The sequence below is a fragment of the Nyctereutes procyonoides genome, unplaced genomic scaffold (assembly GCF_905146905.1).
Source record: "Nyctereutes procyonoides isolate TBG_1078 unplaced genomic scaffold, NYPRO_anot_genome, whole genome shotgun sequence".
Lineage (NCBI taxonomy): Eukaryota > Metazoa > Chordata > Mammalia > Carnivora > Canidae > Nyctereutes > Nyctereutes procyonoides.
Window position 1 is genome coordinate 6424380 of NW_026575125.1, and position 18356 is coordinate 6442735.

At 55.2% G+C, this 18356-nt stretch overlaps 2 protein-coding genes across 3 annotated transcripts in view; one reads left to right on the top strand and one right to left on the bottom strand.

Annotated features, from left to right (window-relative positions):
• The window catches only part of TBL1X (transducin beta like 1 X-linked), a 216639-nt gene that overhangs the window by 193784 nt on the left and 4499 nt on the right, over window positions 1-18356 (top strand). For both annotated transcript variants that reach the window (XM_055337501.1, XM_055337500.1), the window contains exons 7-15: window positions 833-965; window positions 1455-1596; window positions 2339-2402; window positions 2511-2608; window positions 6451-6511; window positions 11100-11221; window positions 13761-13835; window positions 14243-14370; window positions 15994-16159. In XM_055337501.1, coding sequence (XP_055193476.1) covers window positions 833-965; window positions 1455-1596; window positions 2339-2402; window positions 2511-2608; window positions 6451-6511; window positions 11100-11221; window positions 13761-13835; window positions 14243-14370; window positions 15994-16159 — 989 coding nt within the window. The remainder of the gene's footprint in view (window positions 1-832; window positions 966-1454; window positions 1597-2338; window positions 2403-2510; window positions 2609-6450; window positions 6512-11099; window positions 11222-13760; window positions 13836-14242; window positions 14371-15993; window positions 16160-18356) is intronic.
• The window catches only part of GPR143 (G protein-coupled receptor 143), a 73864-nt gene continuing 69890 nt past the window's right edge, over window positions 14383-18356 (bottom strand). Inside the window, exon 9 of the mRNA XM_055337503.1 lies at window positions 14383-15474. Coding sequence (XP_055193478.1) covers window positions 15362-15474 — 113 coding nt within the window. The 3' untranslated portion in view covers window positions 14383-15361. The remainder of the gene's footprint in view (window positions 15475-18356) is intronic.

The following is an 18356-nucleotide window of genomic DNA, read 5'->3' on the forward strand; positions in this document are numbered from 1 at the left end:
TTTTCTCTCCTGCCACTTGGGAAAAAAGCAGCCACCTTCCAGGATGGTTCTTTTAAGGGTGGCATTTAGCGTGGCTTGTCTCCACTGTCACCAAGCCTACTCAGGAATTCAGGACCCAGATCACATGATTCATCAAGTGCTTATTCTGTTAGAAACCTGGCAGTTCTGCTTGGCTTAAGAAGTCTGCTGCAAAGGTGCCTCCAACAACATAGCCCCTGAGTCCCAAGAATATAAGGATGTTTGCAGTGTTGCAGGGTGGGTGCTCTGAAAAAGTGATGGCTCTCCTGATGGGAACTTCACGCTAAAATGTCCCATCCTGTCTGGAGAATAGCAACCTTTGGGCTCCAGCTCACTCTCATCATCCCTCCCCAAACTCATTGTGGTGGTTGCGAGACCTTAGCCTGGTCCTAGTTATGAAGAATATATAACTCTTGGGACACCTGGGTGGCTGTCGGTTAAGCAACTACCTTTGGCTCAGGTCATGATCCTGGAGTCCTGGGATCAAGGCCCACATTAAGCTCCCTGCTTGGTGCGGAGCCTGCTTCTCCCTCTCCCTCTGTCTGCTGCTGTGCACTAGTCTCTCTCTTTCTCTCTCTCTGACAAATAAAACCTTTTAACTGTTTATTTTTCTATCAAATTTGGATGCTATTAAAATAAATTGTGTATTTACTAAATTACACAAAAGCTAAGATATAGTTATGATCATCAGAAATAATATTGCCTAGTATATATAAAGAGGATGTCTCTAGTATTCAAGTTCCCTAAGAATGCATTTTTTTTTTAATATATATATACTGGTCAGCCACATGTCTTTTCCTGTTTCCTATAACAGATAATCATTCGAAACCAATGGAAATAGATGGGGACGTTGAGATTCCACCCAACAAAGCCACAGTCCTTCGGGGCCATGAGTCTGAGGTGTTCATTTGTGCCTGGAACCCTGTCAGTGATCTCCTAGCTTCAGGGTAAGGATGCCAGGCCGGGGGTGCCGCAGGGTCTGGGGGACCTGAGATGCTCACTCCTTTCTGGAATCGCACCTCATGGAACACGTGCTCTCCTCTCACCTGTGTGCAGTCCAAGACCTTGGGCTGTCCGTCTGCACTCCTTCCCAGGTTGTAAGGAAGTCCTCACTCCACCCTGTTCCCACTGGGGCGGGAAGCAATCTGAAGTCACTGAGGGGCACCTGGCTGGCTCAGTCCGTAGAGCACACGACTCTTGATCTCAAGGTTGTGAGTTCGAGCCCCAGGTTGGGTGTGGAGCCTATGTAGAAAACATAAACCAATAAAATTACATTATTAAGAACAACAAAAATGGTGAAGAGAAAAACACAGTGAACGGGATTAGGAAGACACAGGGCCACGGGCCAGTGATACCCCATGTAGGCAGCCCGAAAGTCTGATGGGCTGTTTGCACTTGAACCGGAAGCTGAGTGCTTGTGCATTTTCGTTCCACAGATCCGGAGACTCGACGGCAAGGATATGGAACCTTAATGAAAACAGCAATGGGGGCTCCACCCAGCTCGTGTTGAGGCACTGTATACGAGAAGGGGGGCATGATGTCCCGAGTAATAAAGACGTGACCTCCCTGGACTGGAATGTAAGCATGTGCCACCCCCCAGACACTGTAGCACTCAGGGGCCCCCCAGCGCACGGCGGGGCTCTGTGGGGGTGGATGAGCAAACCCAGGGTGGCGGGTGGTCCTGATTCTGAGCCCCCCAGCCCGGGGCCGGTCTCACAGGCGCTCTCCATTTCTGTGGGCTTCTGACAAGGCCGCGTTGGACGTTCAGCTAGGCGTTCAGGGTGTTCAGGGGCCCTCGGTTTCCCTCAGTGAGCCGGATGAGCCTGGTGGTTTCATGGGGCGTTGAGGGTGCTGTTCTGCGGGCGACACGTGCCATGCAGCCGGGCCAGGGGACACCCCAGGCTGTTCGGGCAGTGGGCGCTACAGACGTTGACAGGTGGGGGGCCCGCATTTGTCTGCAATGTCTTTACACTTTCCCTGCAGCACAGACTCTTCTGTGTGTACAGACACGTGTTGACAAGCTTCCTTAAGCCTCTCAAAGTCTCGCTCTAACTGTTCGGGTTGCAGTGTGGTTACTTGTGTCACGGGGCGAGTGGTCGCAGGTGTTCCCTGGTCCCTGGTGTGTCGTTAGAACGCCCCACGTTGTCGGCTGAGAGCCGTGTGGCCTGAAGCAGCCACGTGGGCTCGATGAGTCTCCTCCCTGGGAGCCGGTCACTGGTGGGAGGAGAACATTCTGGCCCCGGGACAAGGTGAGAGGCCTGCGCTTCCGCGGCACCACCCGCCCTGAGCACTTTGTGGTGCGTGTTTCCCTGCCCCGCAGAGCGACGGGACGCTGCTGGCTACTGGTTCCTATGACGGCTTTGCAAGAATATGGACGGAAGACGGTAAGGCCTCGCCGGGCACTGTGGGGCGGGCGAGCGTGGCCTTGGGATGTGGCCGTCGGGGGCAGAAGGCTCTGTGTCACACCTCTTTGTGGCTTCTCTCCGTAACAGGCAACCTGGCCAGCACGTTAGGACAGCACAAAGGCCCCATCTTCGCCTTGAAGTGGAACAAAAAGGGGAATTACATTTTGAGCGCCGGTGTAGACAAAGTGAGTATTAGCTTAAAGTAGGTCCCCCCCACAAAAAAAAAAAAAAAAAAAGTCCCTTTGATCTGTAGATGCTAATTTATTTTTTAATCACTGGATATCATCCCACTTTGCTTTTGTTTTTAAGTCTGAGACTTTCTGTTTCTCCTTAGCGCAGCCAAAGAGCTTCTTTAGGTTTTGTTTTTGTGGTTTTGCTCTCACTGTTCGTTTATGACACGTACTCTCTCCATGTATCATGCAGTTCCGCAGACCTTTGTGCAGAGCTTCCCCCTCCCCCCTTTTTTGAGTTACGTCATTCAGTGATGGGAAGAGGAACTCCCCAAATTGCATGTGTCCGATGCTTGAAGGAGCAAAGTGCTGTGGGGTGCGGTGGACGGAAGCCTTTTGCCCACGGAGCAGTTTGGAAACACAAGCCAGGCTTCTGTTTCCCCAGTTCGATGAACTGTCAGCTGCCGCCACCGTGGGCCATAGGCTTCTCCTTTAGTGGGAGCAAAGCGGACCTGCGCACAAGGGGGCAGGCCCCGGTGGCCCACAGAGCACCCTCAGAGTAGACTTTGTGCTCGGACACGGCCGCCAGGCGGACGTGAGGGGCCCAGGGCCCAGTGGCTGGGAGCAGCAAGTGCATCTAGAAGCCGTGAGTGGGCAGGGAGTCAGGGGGTGTAGGCATCATTCTGGCTCTGACTTCGGGCCACTCTCTCTGGGTTTGTTTCCTCAACTGCCAAGCGCAGGCAGCATGACCCCCAGAGAACGTGCAGTGAACGGTTATGTCATTCCTACGACTCAGCAAGAATTTGAAGTCCTTGCTTTGGAAAAGAAGTATTACCAAGAAATGAAGCAGAAGGGAAACAAAAGCATGCCCTCCCACTAGTTGGTGTTTCTACAACCACAGACTGGGTCTGAGTACTGTGCTGTTTGGTTTCCAAAGGGCTTCTTTACATTTTCTCTCTTTTTTTTTTCTTAAGATTTTCTTTATTCATGAGAGACACAGAGGGGGGGAGGCAGAGATACACGCAGAGGGAGAAGCAGGCTCCCTGCAGGGAGCCCGATGTGGGGCTCGATCCCGGGTCCCCAGGATCACCCCCTGAGCCAAAGGCAGGCGCTCAACCACTGAGCCACCCAGGCACCTCTGGGCTTTACATTTTCACACTGACATCAGGATAATTTGCAAACCTGGTTCAGTTACTGCTTTGTATCCATCCAAGTTCTAAGATGAGTGTAAAGTAATAGCGGTGACCTGTAAACATGGTCACGGTCTTGGTCTCAAATACCTACTTTCTGGCCAGTGGCAGAAAATGTGTGCTGACCTCCGTACCAGAGTGTAACCCTGTAGGTCAGTGAAGAGTTCAGTCTTTCTCTCTTTCTCTCTCTGTCTCTCACCTGTAAGCTTTCCTTTCATACCCGGCGGCCTAGTGTCTAATGTTGGTCATCCATACTGCTGACTGGATTATTAAAATGACGGTCGCTAACCCTTACCGAGCACTTTACTATACGTGTTGGCCTGTTCACTGCTCCCAAGAGAGGAGGTGGGCACTGCTGCTGGTGGCCCCGCTCCCCAGACCCAGCTCTTACTTGCCTAGGGACACACTGGTCCAGGGGGCAGGCCCTGGATTGCGCTTTGACCTCCACACCCCTTCTGAAAAGTTCTTTGCAACCTCACCTGCCTCCTGCCCAGGGGCTCTTTTATAGATTTCATTTCTGATTTTCAACCTTACGCTCAGTTGTGACTCTACCAGGTGATGAGCTGTACGGCCAGTGAAAATGCACATTTGGAATCCGATTAGTCTTGGCGTCCTACGCTCTCTGCCATTGTTAATCAACCGTGGCATGAATAACGGTCGTGTTCTCAAAGGTGATACCGGGGAGAAAGGTCATTGACAGCGATGCTGGTGTTCGCCTTCCCTGCATGCGTAACCTGAAAGTGGTGGCAGGAGGATAGAGCACGTCCTTAAAAGCTTTCATGCAATTAATTTTTAGTTTTGTCTCTTGTATATTTAACTGAGATGTTAGCTAAGTGATATGATTACTCATGTAGCATGGGACACTCTATCAGGGAAAAGTACTGGGAGTTTATGTATTTTCTGCAGAGCTACATTTATTTGAGTGGCTACATTAAGAAAAGAGTGACCCGGTGGCACAGCTAACACAGGCGGTGTTAGCGCCGCCTACAGCCTGGGGTGTGATCCTGGAGACCCAGGATAGAGTCCCATGTCGGGCTCCCTGCATGGAGCCTGCTTCTCCCTCCGCCTGTGTCTCTGCACGCTTCCCCCCCCCCATAAATAAATAAGTAAGTAAGTAAATAATAGATTAATTAATTTAAACAAAAAAGAAAAGAGTGACACTCCACCAAACAAAGACAGTTGGCCTAGACGCACCTGGCTGGCTCAGTCAGTGGAGCATGCAACTCTTGATCTCGGGGTTGTGAGTTCGAGCCCTACGTTGGGTGTAGAGATTACCTAAAAGTAAAATCTTAAAACAAAACAAAATTCATCTGTCTGAGCTGGTCCCAAACTCAGAGACCCAAGTTTTAAAGATACTTGGTGCTCTGAAAATTTCTTCTCCAGTTGATGCAAAATATAAGCAGTTTTCTTAAAGCAAAATCTTAAGTGCTTTGGACAGGGAGGTGGAAAAGTCTCAATTAAGGTGAAAGTTCCAGTTGATTAGGACTTAATTCCCGTGGCGTTCATCGAGCTGCCTCCGCTTGCTTCCCTGAGTGTCTTCCTGATATTAGTAAGTTCCTAAGGATTCAGGACTTACTTTGCCAGTTCTCCGCCAAGGTGGAGAGAATTTTGTCCTCCCTATTTGTAGACTCGTGAATTGGTGCCTGACCCCAGTGTAACACACTGCTCTGCGTGTGCAGTGGCCGCGATTCAGGGGGTGATGGTCGGGGAGGTGTCAGAAAAGCCAGTTTCTATAGCTCTTCATTTGGGAAAGTGCCAGAAAGGTGTGTCGGGGTGTTTCACTGCAGGTTTTTCAGCAGGTCTCCATGGTGGGGGTGAGGGAGAGGCCTGACCCCCCCAGTCGGGGCAGTTATCCAAGGATCAGGAGCAGCTGCTGTGTCCTGGGCAATAGCCACCGGCGCACATGTAGCTGCTGAGCTCCGCAAACATAGCCATCCGGACCGTTAAGCATAAAACATGCTGGGTTCCAAAAATCTAGAGAAGACGCAATGCCAGATATCTCGTTAATGTTTACAGATCGATTCCATGTTGACACTATTTTGGCCACAGTGGAGTGAAATAAAATATATTATTAAAATTTAGTTTACCGATTTCTTTTTAAGATTTTATTTATTTGAGAAAAAGAGCAGGGGGAGGGGCAGAGGGAGAAGCAGGCCCCCCGCCGAGCAGGAAGCCCGATGTGGGACTCGATCCTAAGACCCCGAGACCACAACCTGAGCCGAAACCAAGAGTCAGGTGCTCAACCGAGCCCCAGATGTGCCCCCCCCCCATTTTTCTTAACGTAGTTACAAGAAAATTAATAATGACCTTTGTGGCTCACATTCTGTCTCTTCAGTGTTGGTGTTGAAGGAAGGGGGCTGGTTCACGGTCTTTTTCTTGTACGTTAAATTTTTCTAGAAAAATCTTCCCGTGGGATCCCTGGGTGGCGCAGCGGTTTGGTGCCTGCCTTTGGCCCAGGGCGCGATCCTGGAGACCAGGGATCGAATCCCACGTCGGGCTCCCGGTGCATGGAGCCTGCTTCTCCCTCTGCCTGTGTCTCTGCCTCTCTCTCTCTCTCTCTCTCTCTCTCTGTGACTATCATAAATAAATAAAAAATTAAAAAAAAGAAAAAGAAATCTTCCCGTGAAGAAGAGTCACTAACTTTTTCTTTCTGTTTGCGGAGCACAGACCACAATAATTTGGGATGCCCACACAGGAGAAGCCAAACAACAGTTTCCGTTTCATTCCGGTGAGTTGCTGATTTTTCTTTTTTTCTAATTCAAAACCAGTAATTCCTAGTCCCAGGAGGTACGTCCCCTGAAGTAACGTGGGAGCTGTCGGGAAGGGCGCACGCCCCGCGGCCGCCGAGCTCTCCCGGTCGCAGGTACCGACGCCGCGGGCCGCGCAGGACTGGAAGGTCCCTGGCGAAGCGACCCCGAGCCGGCGCTGGCGTCTCCTGCTGCCCGAGAGGGAGGCTGCGTGGGCTTCCCCGCGGCCACACCGTTGCCCAGCTCCCCCGGGGGCCCCCGGGACGCCACGCAGAGCTGGCCTGGGGTGACCTCCGGGGTCCCGAGGGCCCTCCCCCGGCGGAACACCCGGGCCGCAGCGGAGCCCCCAGGCCCCGAGCCGGCGACACGTGGGGCCCTGGCAGGGGACTGTGGGCGCCGGGCCCAGGGAGGCAGACGGTCCGCGCAGGCCCCGTGGGCTCCGGCAGGCGCAGACGCCAGCCCTGTCGGCCGGGGAGTGGGGCCGCGGGCCCGTGGAGCTCCGTGTTCCTGCCGCGACGCGCGGCCACGGCTCTGGCCCTCGGCCTGCGCCTCTGTCACTTGGTCAGGCCACGCCACGCGGGGCAGCCCGCGGTCTGGAGATGCCGTGCTGCACCTGCTGCTTCATGCCCGTGGCGCCGCGTGGGGCCTCCTAACGTGGGCCCGGGTGACCCCCCTCCCCCCCGGGCTGTTGGAGACTCCTGGCTGCACGGGGCCGACGCCCCTCCCTCCCTCAGCAGGACGCGCGTGTCCGACTGTGGCGTCGGCGAGTCCTGGCGGGCGGTGGCGGTGGTGACGCGCTGTAGCCCCACGCTGGCCCCAGGACCTCGCGCCGCTGCCCGTCTCTGGGCCCACGGAGGGGCTGCATGCGGGGGACCTGGGCCTCCGGGGAGCGAACGGTCCACGAGGCAGGACTGTGCTCAGATGTGTGGACCCCAGGCTCCCGTCACTCCACGGTACCTCAAGGAGCAAGGGGACCCTGCTGTCGCAGTTACCCTGCTGCTTCGGAGCCAGAGCCCGTGTCTCCCGTGGCTGTCCTCCTGGCTTGGGCGCCCCACCGGCACGCCTGTGGGGTGCCCGTGACTTTCGTAGTTACCGTTGCCTTCATCGGACCCCACTGATGACGTGGACGGTGCTGAACGTGTTCCAGAATGTGTGTTCTCACCGGGAAGGAGTGGGGCTCCGGACTCGGGCAGCTCGGGGTTCCAGCCTGTGTGGCGTGCGGCGGCGGAGGCCGTGTGCGTCACGCGCGAGTTCCCGTTAGCCAGGCGACTACCCGTTCCCGTCGTGGGCATCACTGCCACGGCCCGGTTCCAGGACGTTTCCACCACCCGAGAGGGAAATCCCTTCTCCGTTAAGAGGTCGGTCTTCTTCCCTCGGCCTCTGCGCCCCCACCCCCCCCCCCCCCGGCCTCCGTGGATCTGCGTGTGTTGCCATCTGCTGGCCACTCACGCTCCAGGCTGCGTATTGAAGCCAGTAGCCAGTGGGACTGTCCTTCCTAGTGGCTTTCCAGTGCGTTGGCATAAATGCCAGCAGCGTCCCGACCTTTGTTGTCACGGAGGACACAGTAACAGGTTCAGAGCCCTAGGCCATCAAGCGTGCTCACCTCTGTGATTGGAGGGAATTCTGAAACCCAGCTCTGGGTTCTACTTTTCAGAGAACAATGTGCCCAAGATAAACATCAGTGAGGGTCCCCAGACACTTTCAAGAACTGATTTATGCGGCACCTGGGTGGCTCCGTCGGTTAGGTGTCTGACTCTTGGTTTTGACTCGGTCTTCATCTCAGGGTTGTGAGGTCGAGTCCTGCATCAGGCTCTGCGTTCAGTGTGGAGTTGGCTTGTGCATTCTCTCTATCCACCTGCCCCTCCCCTCCATAATTATAATCTTTTTTAAAAAGATTTTATTTATTTATTTATGAGAGACAGAGAAGCCGAGACACAGGCAGAGGGAGAAGCAGGCAGGAGCCTAATGCAGGACTTGATCTCAGGACCCTGGGATCATGACCTGAGCTAAAGGCAGATGCTCAACCACTGAGCTACCCAGGTATCCCAATTATAATAAATCTTTTAAAAAAAATCATTCAAAAAAAATAAAAATAAATCATTTATGAAGCTTTTGAGCAGAATGTAGTATTTCCCAAAGCATTTCTAACACTTTATGGAAGGGCTTTCCATCGCACCGGCCCGAGAAGACCATAGACCTTTATGTGTTTTTTTATGTACTGAGAGACCTTCTCACCTGTAATTTTGCTGCCTGCAAGGTAGACCCAAACCCCATTGCTGGTTCACTATGTTCCAGGTGTTATTTCCTCTTTTCTTTTCTTTTTTTTCTCTTTAATGTTAAGCAGAGTGCTAGAGACGATTCAGGATGGAAAGATGAAAGAAAAGAAAATGTGCTCTTTTTCAGGGTAAAACAAAGAGTGTTTCATTTATTTATTTTAGATTTTTCTTTATTCATGAGAAACACTGAGAGAAAGGAGACACAGGCAGAGGGAGAAGCAGGCTCCCTGCAGGGAGCCCGATGTGGGACTGGATCCCAGGACCCCGGGATCACGCCCTGAGCCAGAGGCAGATGCTCAACCCCTGAGCCACCCAGGTGCCCCAAAGATAGAATTTTTAAGGAGGACCCTTTCCGTAGCATTCAGAGACTCCTCATTTGATGGGCTGATCTGAGAACTTGCTTTGCCTTAGTATAGGCTTCTCCGTGAACCCCTGGTAGGGCCACCGTCCGTGACCATCAGCAGGAAGCACGAGCTCAGAGCCTAACCATGCGATACCACTCAGCAGTAACAAGGACACATTATCAATAAATTATAGGTGACACATAACAGCTTCATAGATTTCTACTGAGTGAAATGAGCCAGTCTCCAAAGGTCACCTGCTGTATGATTCCATTTATATATAACATCCTTGAGATGGTGAATGTTTAGAATTGGAGAACCCACGAGTGGACCGGAGTTTAGGGGTGGTGCCGGGAGGGCTTGGTGTGACTATGAAGTGACATGAGGCCACTCTCTGGGACGATGGGTTGGTTCTAGACCGTGACTGGGCAGGTGGTGGCACAGAGCTGCCCGTGTCATAAATGGCATAGCCCCTCACCCCAATGCTGTACCAGTGTCAGCCTTCGGGTCCTGCTGTTAGATGTGGGGCCACAAAATGCAACCATTGGGGGAGCCTGGAGGAGCAGTAATCTCTCAAAATTAAGCTTAAAAAAAGAAAAAGCAAAGCCCGGCTGCACCTGGAGTGGCACCAATTATTGAGGCTCACGGGCCCACATGTGGGCAGGGGGTGCACGCAGGCCCCCAGAATAGCTACACCTCGTTACCTGTCGCTTAGCTACACTGTGTGATAGTGAGATCCCACGGAGCAGGGCCCTGGGGGTCCTGGTGGCAGGGGCCACTCACGGTGGGGCCAGCTGCCCAAGTACAGATGGCAGAGGTTAATTTTTACAACAGTTGCTAGGCCCTGTCCCCCGATCGGCCTGCCAGATTGTCCCGTTTCCAAGCATATGACCTGCATGTCCTGCCTGACTGCAGCGGGTGCGGCGTTGTCAGCAAGCAGCCGGGGGCTTCGCTCTCTGGCTCGTGGGGTCGCCGCCTGCCTTCTGCGGGCACGTGGAGGCGTGCCGGGAAGCGGGGGGCTTCCGAGAGCGCCAGTGCTCGCCCTGCACCGCCGCCCCCCACGGCGCCCGCTCGGGCTCCGCCGAGCACTCCCTGCCTTGGAGGACAGGCGCACGGGGAGGGCTGAAGAAGGCAAGGCCGGTGTGACCATTAGCCCTCCTGAGCCATCCGGATTCTTCTTCCAGTCCAGCCCTGACTTGCCGTGGAGACAGACATGAGACGGGGTCCCGTACGGATGTGTTGATGAAACCTGCACGGTCACAGGCTGGCAGGGACCCACCTCCTGGTCCTGGAAGCGAGGACGTGTCCGAGCAGGGAGGCTGGTGGTGTGGCGGGACGTCGGGGGGAAGGCGGCGCTGCGGGCAGGGAAGCCCCGTCACCATGCCCCAAACCCTCCACAGAGCTCTCACGGCCACCCCGCCCTGGGTCGGCCCAGGGGGCAGTAAGGGTGTGCGTGACGCGTGCCGAGCCCCGGGCCTAGTCTGTCCCCACGGGCATAAGTACCGTCCAGTTGCCGGGATGGTTAAGGTGCTGCAGGAAGATTTTTCTTTTTTTTTTTTTTAAACAAGGTGTCTTGAACACAGGCCATGAGACCTTTTTCATCTCCTTTTCTGTCCTTCCCATCTAAAACAAACCAGCCCGCCACAGTGACACTTCTGGAAGCAGCAAGGTGCACGAGGTGGCAGGCAGCGCGAGTTGTCACCCGGCCTCTCTCACCGTGTCGGGGGAGTGGGGACCCGCGGGCCGGGGGCAGGCGAGCCCCCGCGGGGTCCCTCGTTCCCCGCGTGGAAGCTGAGGTCGTAAGGGCAGTGAGGATGAGGCTGCCTCCGCCCTGGGACCACTTGTGTCGGGTTTCTAGATAAGGCTTCTCGACGATGCTCGTCGTCGTCTGAAGTCAGCCGAGCTCCGTGCCCGTAGTAACCGCGCTGTGCCCCGTCTTCCCTGCCCGGCAGCCCCCGCTCTCGATGTCGACTGGCAAAACAACACTACCTTCGCCTCCTGTAGCACGGACATGTGCATTCACGTCTGCAGACTCGGCTGTGACCGCCCTGTCAAAACCTTCCAAGGACACACAGTACGTATGAGGTGCTCGGGGCATCTCGGTGGTGGGTGAGCCGGGTGCGGGCAGGCGGTGGCGCAGGGACTGACCTAAGGGCTGTCGCACGTGGGCTTCTGCGGGCAGGAGCTTAGGGGCGCGCACGGGGAACGCCAGGGATGCCTGTGGGGAGCGTGGGCGGAGAAGGGAGAACGTGTGCCTGAAAAACAGCCCAGTGGGACTTTAATGTGGGAAGTGACGACCGTAACGGGTGGGTTCAGCGGCGGGGCGGGTGGGGGCTGCAGGAAGGCTAGGGAAGCTGAGGCGAGCTCACAGAAACGAGCCCCGGAAAGGACGGCCAAGCGCCGGAGCCGCTCCGTCAGAGGCCTGCTGGCCTGCGGGCCGTCCGGAGCCCCCAGCACGTACGTGTAGTGGAGACAGAGGAAGAAGGCAGTGGCGAGCAGAAGTTATATGAAGCCACAGTGGCCAAGGTTTCCTAAATTTGGTGGGAATGACGACATTCAATTGAAGAAGCTGAGGTGTCGGCTGGCTTCTTACCAGATTCCTTAGTGGGCACGTGAGGCTCTTCCCTGGAGCCCCCAGCACCCCCTTCTGGAAGACCTGCGGGATTGGCAATTGCCCCCGTCCTCAGCACAGCTGGATTCCCACCGTCCTCACCGTTTCTAGCAGCTTCTGCCCCTCCAGGTGCCTGCTTCTGAAAGTGCGGGCATCACCTCTCCTGGGAACATCTCCCCTGAGCCCCCTCCTTTTCTGGCCTCTTCCTCTGCCCGAACCCTAGACTCTCCCAAGCTGATAAGAGAAGTCTTCGCGGCCTCCCGCTGTCCCACTCCGTCACCAGCACCTTTTTAAATGGGTCTTAGCGCAGCTCCTCCTCCCGCCCAAGACACACGCTGCGTGCCGTGGGGCTCTGTTCGTCCTGAGACCCCGGGAGCCAGCCCTGGCTGCGTCCTGGCAATCGGGGCGGGTTGCGGAAGCAGGGAGCGAAAGGGCCGTGTGGGGCAGGTGTTCGCTGCACCCTCAGGGAGTCCCCTTGGGTCCAGCTGGGGCCGCCCCAGCTCCACGCTCCTGGGCCCTAGGAGGCGTGCCCCTGGGTCGTCCTCTGGGACCCCTCAGCCCCCCTGGCTGCCCGCGCTGCTCAGCCTGGCCCTGGGCACCCAGTTCTCCGGGCTCCTGGGCCCACTATCCTGCACCCCCTCATCTCTAGGCCAACCCCTGGGCCTCCCGTAGCTCGCCCCAAGCCTGCTCCTGGGCTGCCCGGGCCTCCTTCCTCTCCTTTCTTCCAGCCTGCACTCTGTCGATACTGCGTGGAACACAGCGGTGGCCTTGTCACCTTCTCCACAGTGTCCAAAACTCCATGTCCTTAACCAGTAGCAGGACCGTAAAATTCATCATCCAAACCGGAGCACTTAGGAGTGGGAAATTAATTGGGGAATCAGTTGTGAGTGTGGAAGGAGCTCATCATTAGGCACGCGTGGGACCCTCGGGGACAAATGGGATGTAGCGAAGCTGCTGGAAAGCCACGAGAGCCACGGCCTCGCCCCCACATTCCTCCCCGCTTGCCAAGCCCGGCATCCCATCCGCCACCTGCACACGTAGGCGCAGTGAGCTCCTTTCCAAACGGACGTCCCTCGGGCTGCGTTGGCCCTCCCCACCCAGGACCAGCATCAGGGTCACCCGGTCCCCAGAACGGGGCGGGGGTGGGGGCTGTTTGCAGCCTCGTTCCTGTCTGCGCCCCCAGCGCCTGCGCTGCAGTATTTGGTTGGCCGGCCACGTGCTCTGGATTTCGGGCCCCTCGCCCCCCTCGAGGTGTGTTGCCCACCGTTGCACTTACACTTCGGTGTTGGTGTGCACGTGTCCTTGTGCCTCTTGATCCTGGCCTCTTGCACATCAGAGGTCTTAAATCTTTGCCTTGTCCCCCACCTGCTCCCACCCCTCCCCCCCACGTGAAAGGGGACGCTCCTACCTATGCATTCAGACAGGAAGTAGCCATCGTGTGAAAAGTATGCGGGAGAACGACGTTCAAAGGCAGTTTTTATTTTATTTTATTTTTAAATGATTTATTTATTCATGAGAGACACAGAGACAGAGACACAGGCAGAGGGAGAAGCAGGCTCCTCACAAGGATCCCGATGCGGGACTCGATCCCTAAACTGGGATCACACCCTGAGTGGAAGACAGACGCTCAACCACTGAGCCTCCCAGGCATCCCTCAAAGGCAGTTTTTAAATGACCACGGTCTTCTGGTTTTGCGCTGCCCTTATTAATGAATTCCACGTAAATTCCCTGGACTCCCTTCCTAGTAGGGATTTCTCTTTCTCAGGGAAGCGTGGCTGAGGGTGCTGGTCCCCTACGGGGTTTGGCCAGGGTACGGCCATGCGCTTACGCAGACGTGGGGGGCAGGGTAGGAGAAAGGGAGACAGGAGGCAAGTGCGGGCGGCTCCGATCAGCTGCCGGCAGGCCGGCGCTTCGTGGCACCCGCGGGGCACGGCTGCCCCCTGCTGGAAGGCTGCGGTTCTGCTCCCCACCTTTCTCTTTTAAACCCGTTGCTCTCTTTCAGAATGAGGTCAATGCCATCAAATGGGATCCTTCTGGAATGCTGCTAGCATCCTGCTCTGATGACATGACATTAAAGGTAAAGCCGTCTGAAAGGATGGGCGGTCTCGTCCTGGCCAGCCCCGTCCTCGTGCAGAGCTTGCATTCACTGCTCCTCTGCTGAGGATTTTGTTCCTGGCACTCTGCCTGCGCCTGGGCTTTTCCTTTCCCCGTTACTAACGAGATGTCGCTGGCATGCAGTTAACTCCTATCTGTCCGTTGAGGCTCCTGCTGAGACTCCCTTCCCCGTGGCCTTCTGCACAGGTGCAGCCCCTAGCATGTTGCCCGGCTCTCTGTCTGGGCTTTTTCTGGCTGGCGACCTGCTGACCGGGCAGCTGCACTCCCCGCTGGGCGGCAAGCTGCCCAAGAGCTCCCGAATGAGTGATGCGAACCATTCTTGGCTGGACAAACAGCATTTGCTCACATTGTTCCTGTTATGTTCTTCAGATCTGGAGTATGAAGCAGGACACGTGTGTCCATGACCTTCAGGCTCACAGCAAAGAGATATATACCATAAAGTGGAGTCCTACCGGGCCAGCCACCAGCAACCCCAATTCCAACATCATGCTAGCAAGGTAAAGGGCAGACGGCCCACAGCCCGGGCCCGGTTCCTAAGAGCAGCCTTGCTCGCTGTGTGGCCGCGCTAGCCGGGCGGCCAGCAAGAGTTACTCGCAACCAACGAGAACAGGACATTCTGCTGGGTTGTGTTGCAAACCTTCCAAACTAGACGCAATGATTAGCTCACTTTGAAAGCGCACACAAGACTATAGGGTGAGGCCTACGTAGAGGTAAGAATTGTTTTGACCATGAGGTGGGTAGGAAGCACTAGTTCTGTGTCCAGGCTTTGAGCACTTGGCTTTCGTGAAGGTTTCTGTGAAGACCGAGAAAGGAAACGGAGTTCGGATTGGACACTGGGCGTGGTTACTTGGTTCAACTTGGACCAGCAGGTGGGAGAGAATGCTGAGCGAGGCCAGAGGACCCCCCAGCTCTAGGCACACCTGACCCAGCCACTTACGTAGTGAACCCCCTGTGACAGCAGCATCGAGAGGAATGGAATGGCCAGTCAGGCCAGAACTAGGGTGTCCCAGTGCTCAAGGGACCCCATTCAGGACGTGACGTCCTACTACTCTCTAGGTATCGTGCTTTAAAAGGAACATTCAGAAAACGAGCTGAGGAGATTCTTAGGCTGAATGCCGGATAACTGGGGGTCTGGAAGCCACAGGCAGAAGCAACGCGGGCGTGTGTGCTTTGCCTGGAAAAGAGGAGACTCGAGAGGGAAGTTTCGTTACCAGAAACAGCCGTGCGCTGCTTCTTGCCGCTTGAGAGAGCGCGGAAATACGGGCACGAGGCACCCTTCTGTAAACCGAGAGGAACCTCTTGGTTTGTGCATCGTTGCAGTGGGGTGGGCAGCCTCGCCCTGCAGTAAGGACTCGAGCCAGGGCCATCTCTTAGAAAGTACCGGAAGGGATTCCTACGTCGACTGAGGGGCTAAAACCAGAAGAACACGAAGGCAAAAATTCTCTATTATTTCAAGGAATTGTCCTAAAGCCCACTTAAATTACTGCGCTAAAGAACACAGTACAGTTGGTTGTGATGGCCTGGACGGTGTGTCTGTGTTACACGGCACCCGTTATGAGCGTGAATTATCCTTTCGGGCAGCAGGTATGAAGGGAACGTACCTGTTGAGAGACAGAGGACAGCTGTACTTTTAAATTTGAAAATAACTCCCGTTTGCAGCTCTCCACAGTGCGATCGCGTATCTGGACGTGATCGTATTTTAATTCCTGTCGGATTGAGTCGTAATCGCTCAGTTTGCTGTTTTTCCAAATTCCTGGGACCGTTTTAGTTGCTGACAGTAGATGTTATCTTTTAAATTGCGGGAGCCCTTTAGAGAATGTAGTAAATCTCCTATGAACGTGTTTATCATTCACAGCGGTAGGACACGCAGGGAGACATTAATGCGGATATCAGCTTGTTTCCCTACTAACAGCACCCGAAGGAAGGAAGGAAAGGATTTGTTTGAGAGCTGGGGCCTTGTTTCAAGGTGTCTGAGTCACATTTTGGAAAAGGCGTGCCCATTTATTGTCTCTCGAAACGTAAAAGCTTGGAAAGAAAACCTCATGATACGTGTTGCACGTCTCAGGGAAATAGGAACCAGCGTGTTTCCTGTGCTGACCTTCTGTCTCCTGCCCTCCTAGTGCTTCGTTTGATTCTACGGTTCGACTGTGGGATGTGGAGCGGGGCGTCTGCATCCACACGCTCACCAAACACCAGGAACCTGTCTACAGCGTAGCTTTTAGCCCCGACGGGAAGTATTTGGCCAGTGGCTCCTTTGACAAGTGTGTGCATATCTGGAATACTCAGGTAATGCCCCGGATTCCTGTGACCGAATCCTTTGCGAAAGTAACCCCCACGGTGTTGAGGGTGCGCCAGGCTAGGAGCGGCGGCGGCTGCAGAATCTGTGCTCGGGGAGGAGTCGCCTCAGTCGGAGCCTTGCAGCCAACCCTGCCTCCCCGGGCAGGCCCCAGGCTCGTGCCGCCTGCTCTGTGCTCCGTACAGGCTGAGGGTCTCCCCCACAGGGGACACCCCATCTTCTACTTGTCCTGAGTTCCTGGCATCCAACCTTCTACCTGCCTCATCCTTGTCCTGGGCACATGCATCTCCAGAGCTTTCCGGGAGCGCCAGCTGAGTGGGCTGCGGCCAGCCCTGGCCTCCTCTGCACCCCACCTACACCTGTAGTTCCATGGAGCAAATCAAGGAGTGCAAAGGGGCGTTGGGTTGCTGTGCTCATGACGTGCCCCGATGGAGTGAAAATATTGTGCTTGGGTAGCAAAGGCTGTGTCAGTAATGGATTGTCCTGTGGTCAGAACGAAAAGGAGACCATATTTGATTAAATGTAGCCACCGTGGGGACCTCTGGCCATACCTGAGGACCGCAGAAATCTGAATATAAAGTAGAACGGAAGGGCGGGTAGGAGTCCTTGAAAACAGCCAGTGACCCGTTTGTTTGATCTCAGGATGGCTCCGATGGCTTCCGTGCCCCCCTTTTATTCTGACCTACCTTCTCCATTCCCTTTAGCCCAGTTGATGTTCGGGTGGGTTCGCGTGCCCAAGTCCATGTCCCCCTTGTGGCAGGGTGGGTGGCGGATGAGCCACGTTAGCTGGTGTAGGGGTGCAGGAATCACCGCGACCTCGGGCTTCCCGGGGCTGCCTCCCATAAACCACACGCTCTCGCGGAAGGAGACACCATGGTGGGCCCTGCGTGGAGCCAGCCTGACGCCGGCTGAGCCTCCGGCCCTACTGGGCCTCCTGGAAAACACATCCCAGGAACAGCATGCCACGGTCTATTCATGAAACACTGGCTAGAAGCCACGATGGATGGATTTGTAAAATGACAGCGCGTTCGTCAGGTGCCGTCTACTGCCAAAGTCGTCAAATCCCATCCCCCCCTTTGTATAAATCACAAAACTCCTTGAGACATTTTAATTTTTTTTAAAGATTTTATTTTTTTCAATGTTTTCTTTTGTTTTTGAGAGAGAGAAGGAGCGAGAGAGCCTCCTAGTGGGGAATGGCAGAGGGAGAGGGAGAAGCAGACTCCTCGCTGAGCAGGGACCCTGATGGGGGGCCGATCCCAGGACCCCGAGATCATGACCTGAGCCCAAGGCAGATGCTTAACTGACTGAGCCACCCAGGCACCCCTGTTTATTTTTTCTTTTTTAAAAAAGGTTTTATTGGGTAGCCCGGGTGGCTCAGCGGTTTCGCACCGCCTTCAGCGCAGGGCGTGATCCTGGAGACCCAGGATCGAGTCCTGAGTCAGGCTCCCTGCGTGGAGCCTGCTTCTACCCCTGCTTGTGTCCCTGCCTGCTCTCTCTCTCTCTCTCTCTTCTCTCTCTCTCTCTCTCTCTCTCTCGTGTCTCTCATGAATAAATAAAATCTTTTAAAAAAAAAAGTTTTATTTCCTTAATTGAGAGAAAGCAAGAGACAGAGCATGAGCTGAGGGGAGAGAGAGGGGGAGAAGCAGGCTCCCCACCGGGCAGGAATCTTGATCCCCACACCGGGATCATGACCTGAGCCAAAGGGAGATGCCCAACCACTGAGCCACCCGGGCGCCCCTATCTACTTATTAATTTTTTGAATAAACCCTCCACCCAACGTGCAGCTTGAACCTACGACCCCATGACCGGGAGTCCCATTCTCTACCGCGGAGCCAGCCAGGTGCCCCCTCTTTGAGACACCTTAAAGCTCACTCTAAACCTCAGGGACGTGAGTACCCTCGCTAAATCTAGAAGACGCCTAACAGCACTGCATTGTCCCTCGCCCTGTGCCACCTGCAGGCCCAGCTGCCCTAGCATGCCCAGCGCCATCAGCGGCAACCCAAGGGAGGCCCGACCTCCTCCGCCACGGCCGGGCCCACGCGGTGGGGTGCCCCCGTCACTTAGGCTCCCGGGGTGGGAAGTCTGAGAGGCACGTATCTGCAGCCGCCAGATAGTTTTCCGAAAACTGTTTTAATTTGGGTCTGACCATGTCCGAGAGCACGTGCCCGCTCTAGGTACTGGATGACG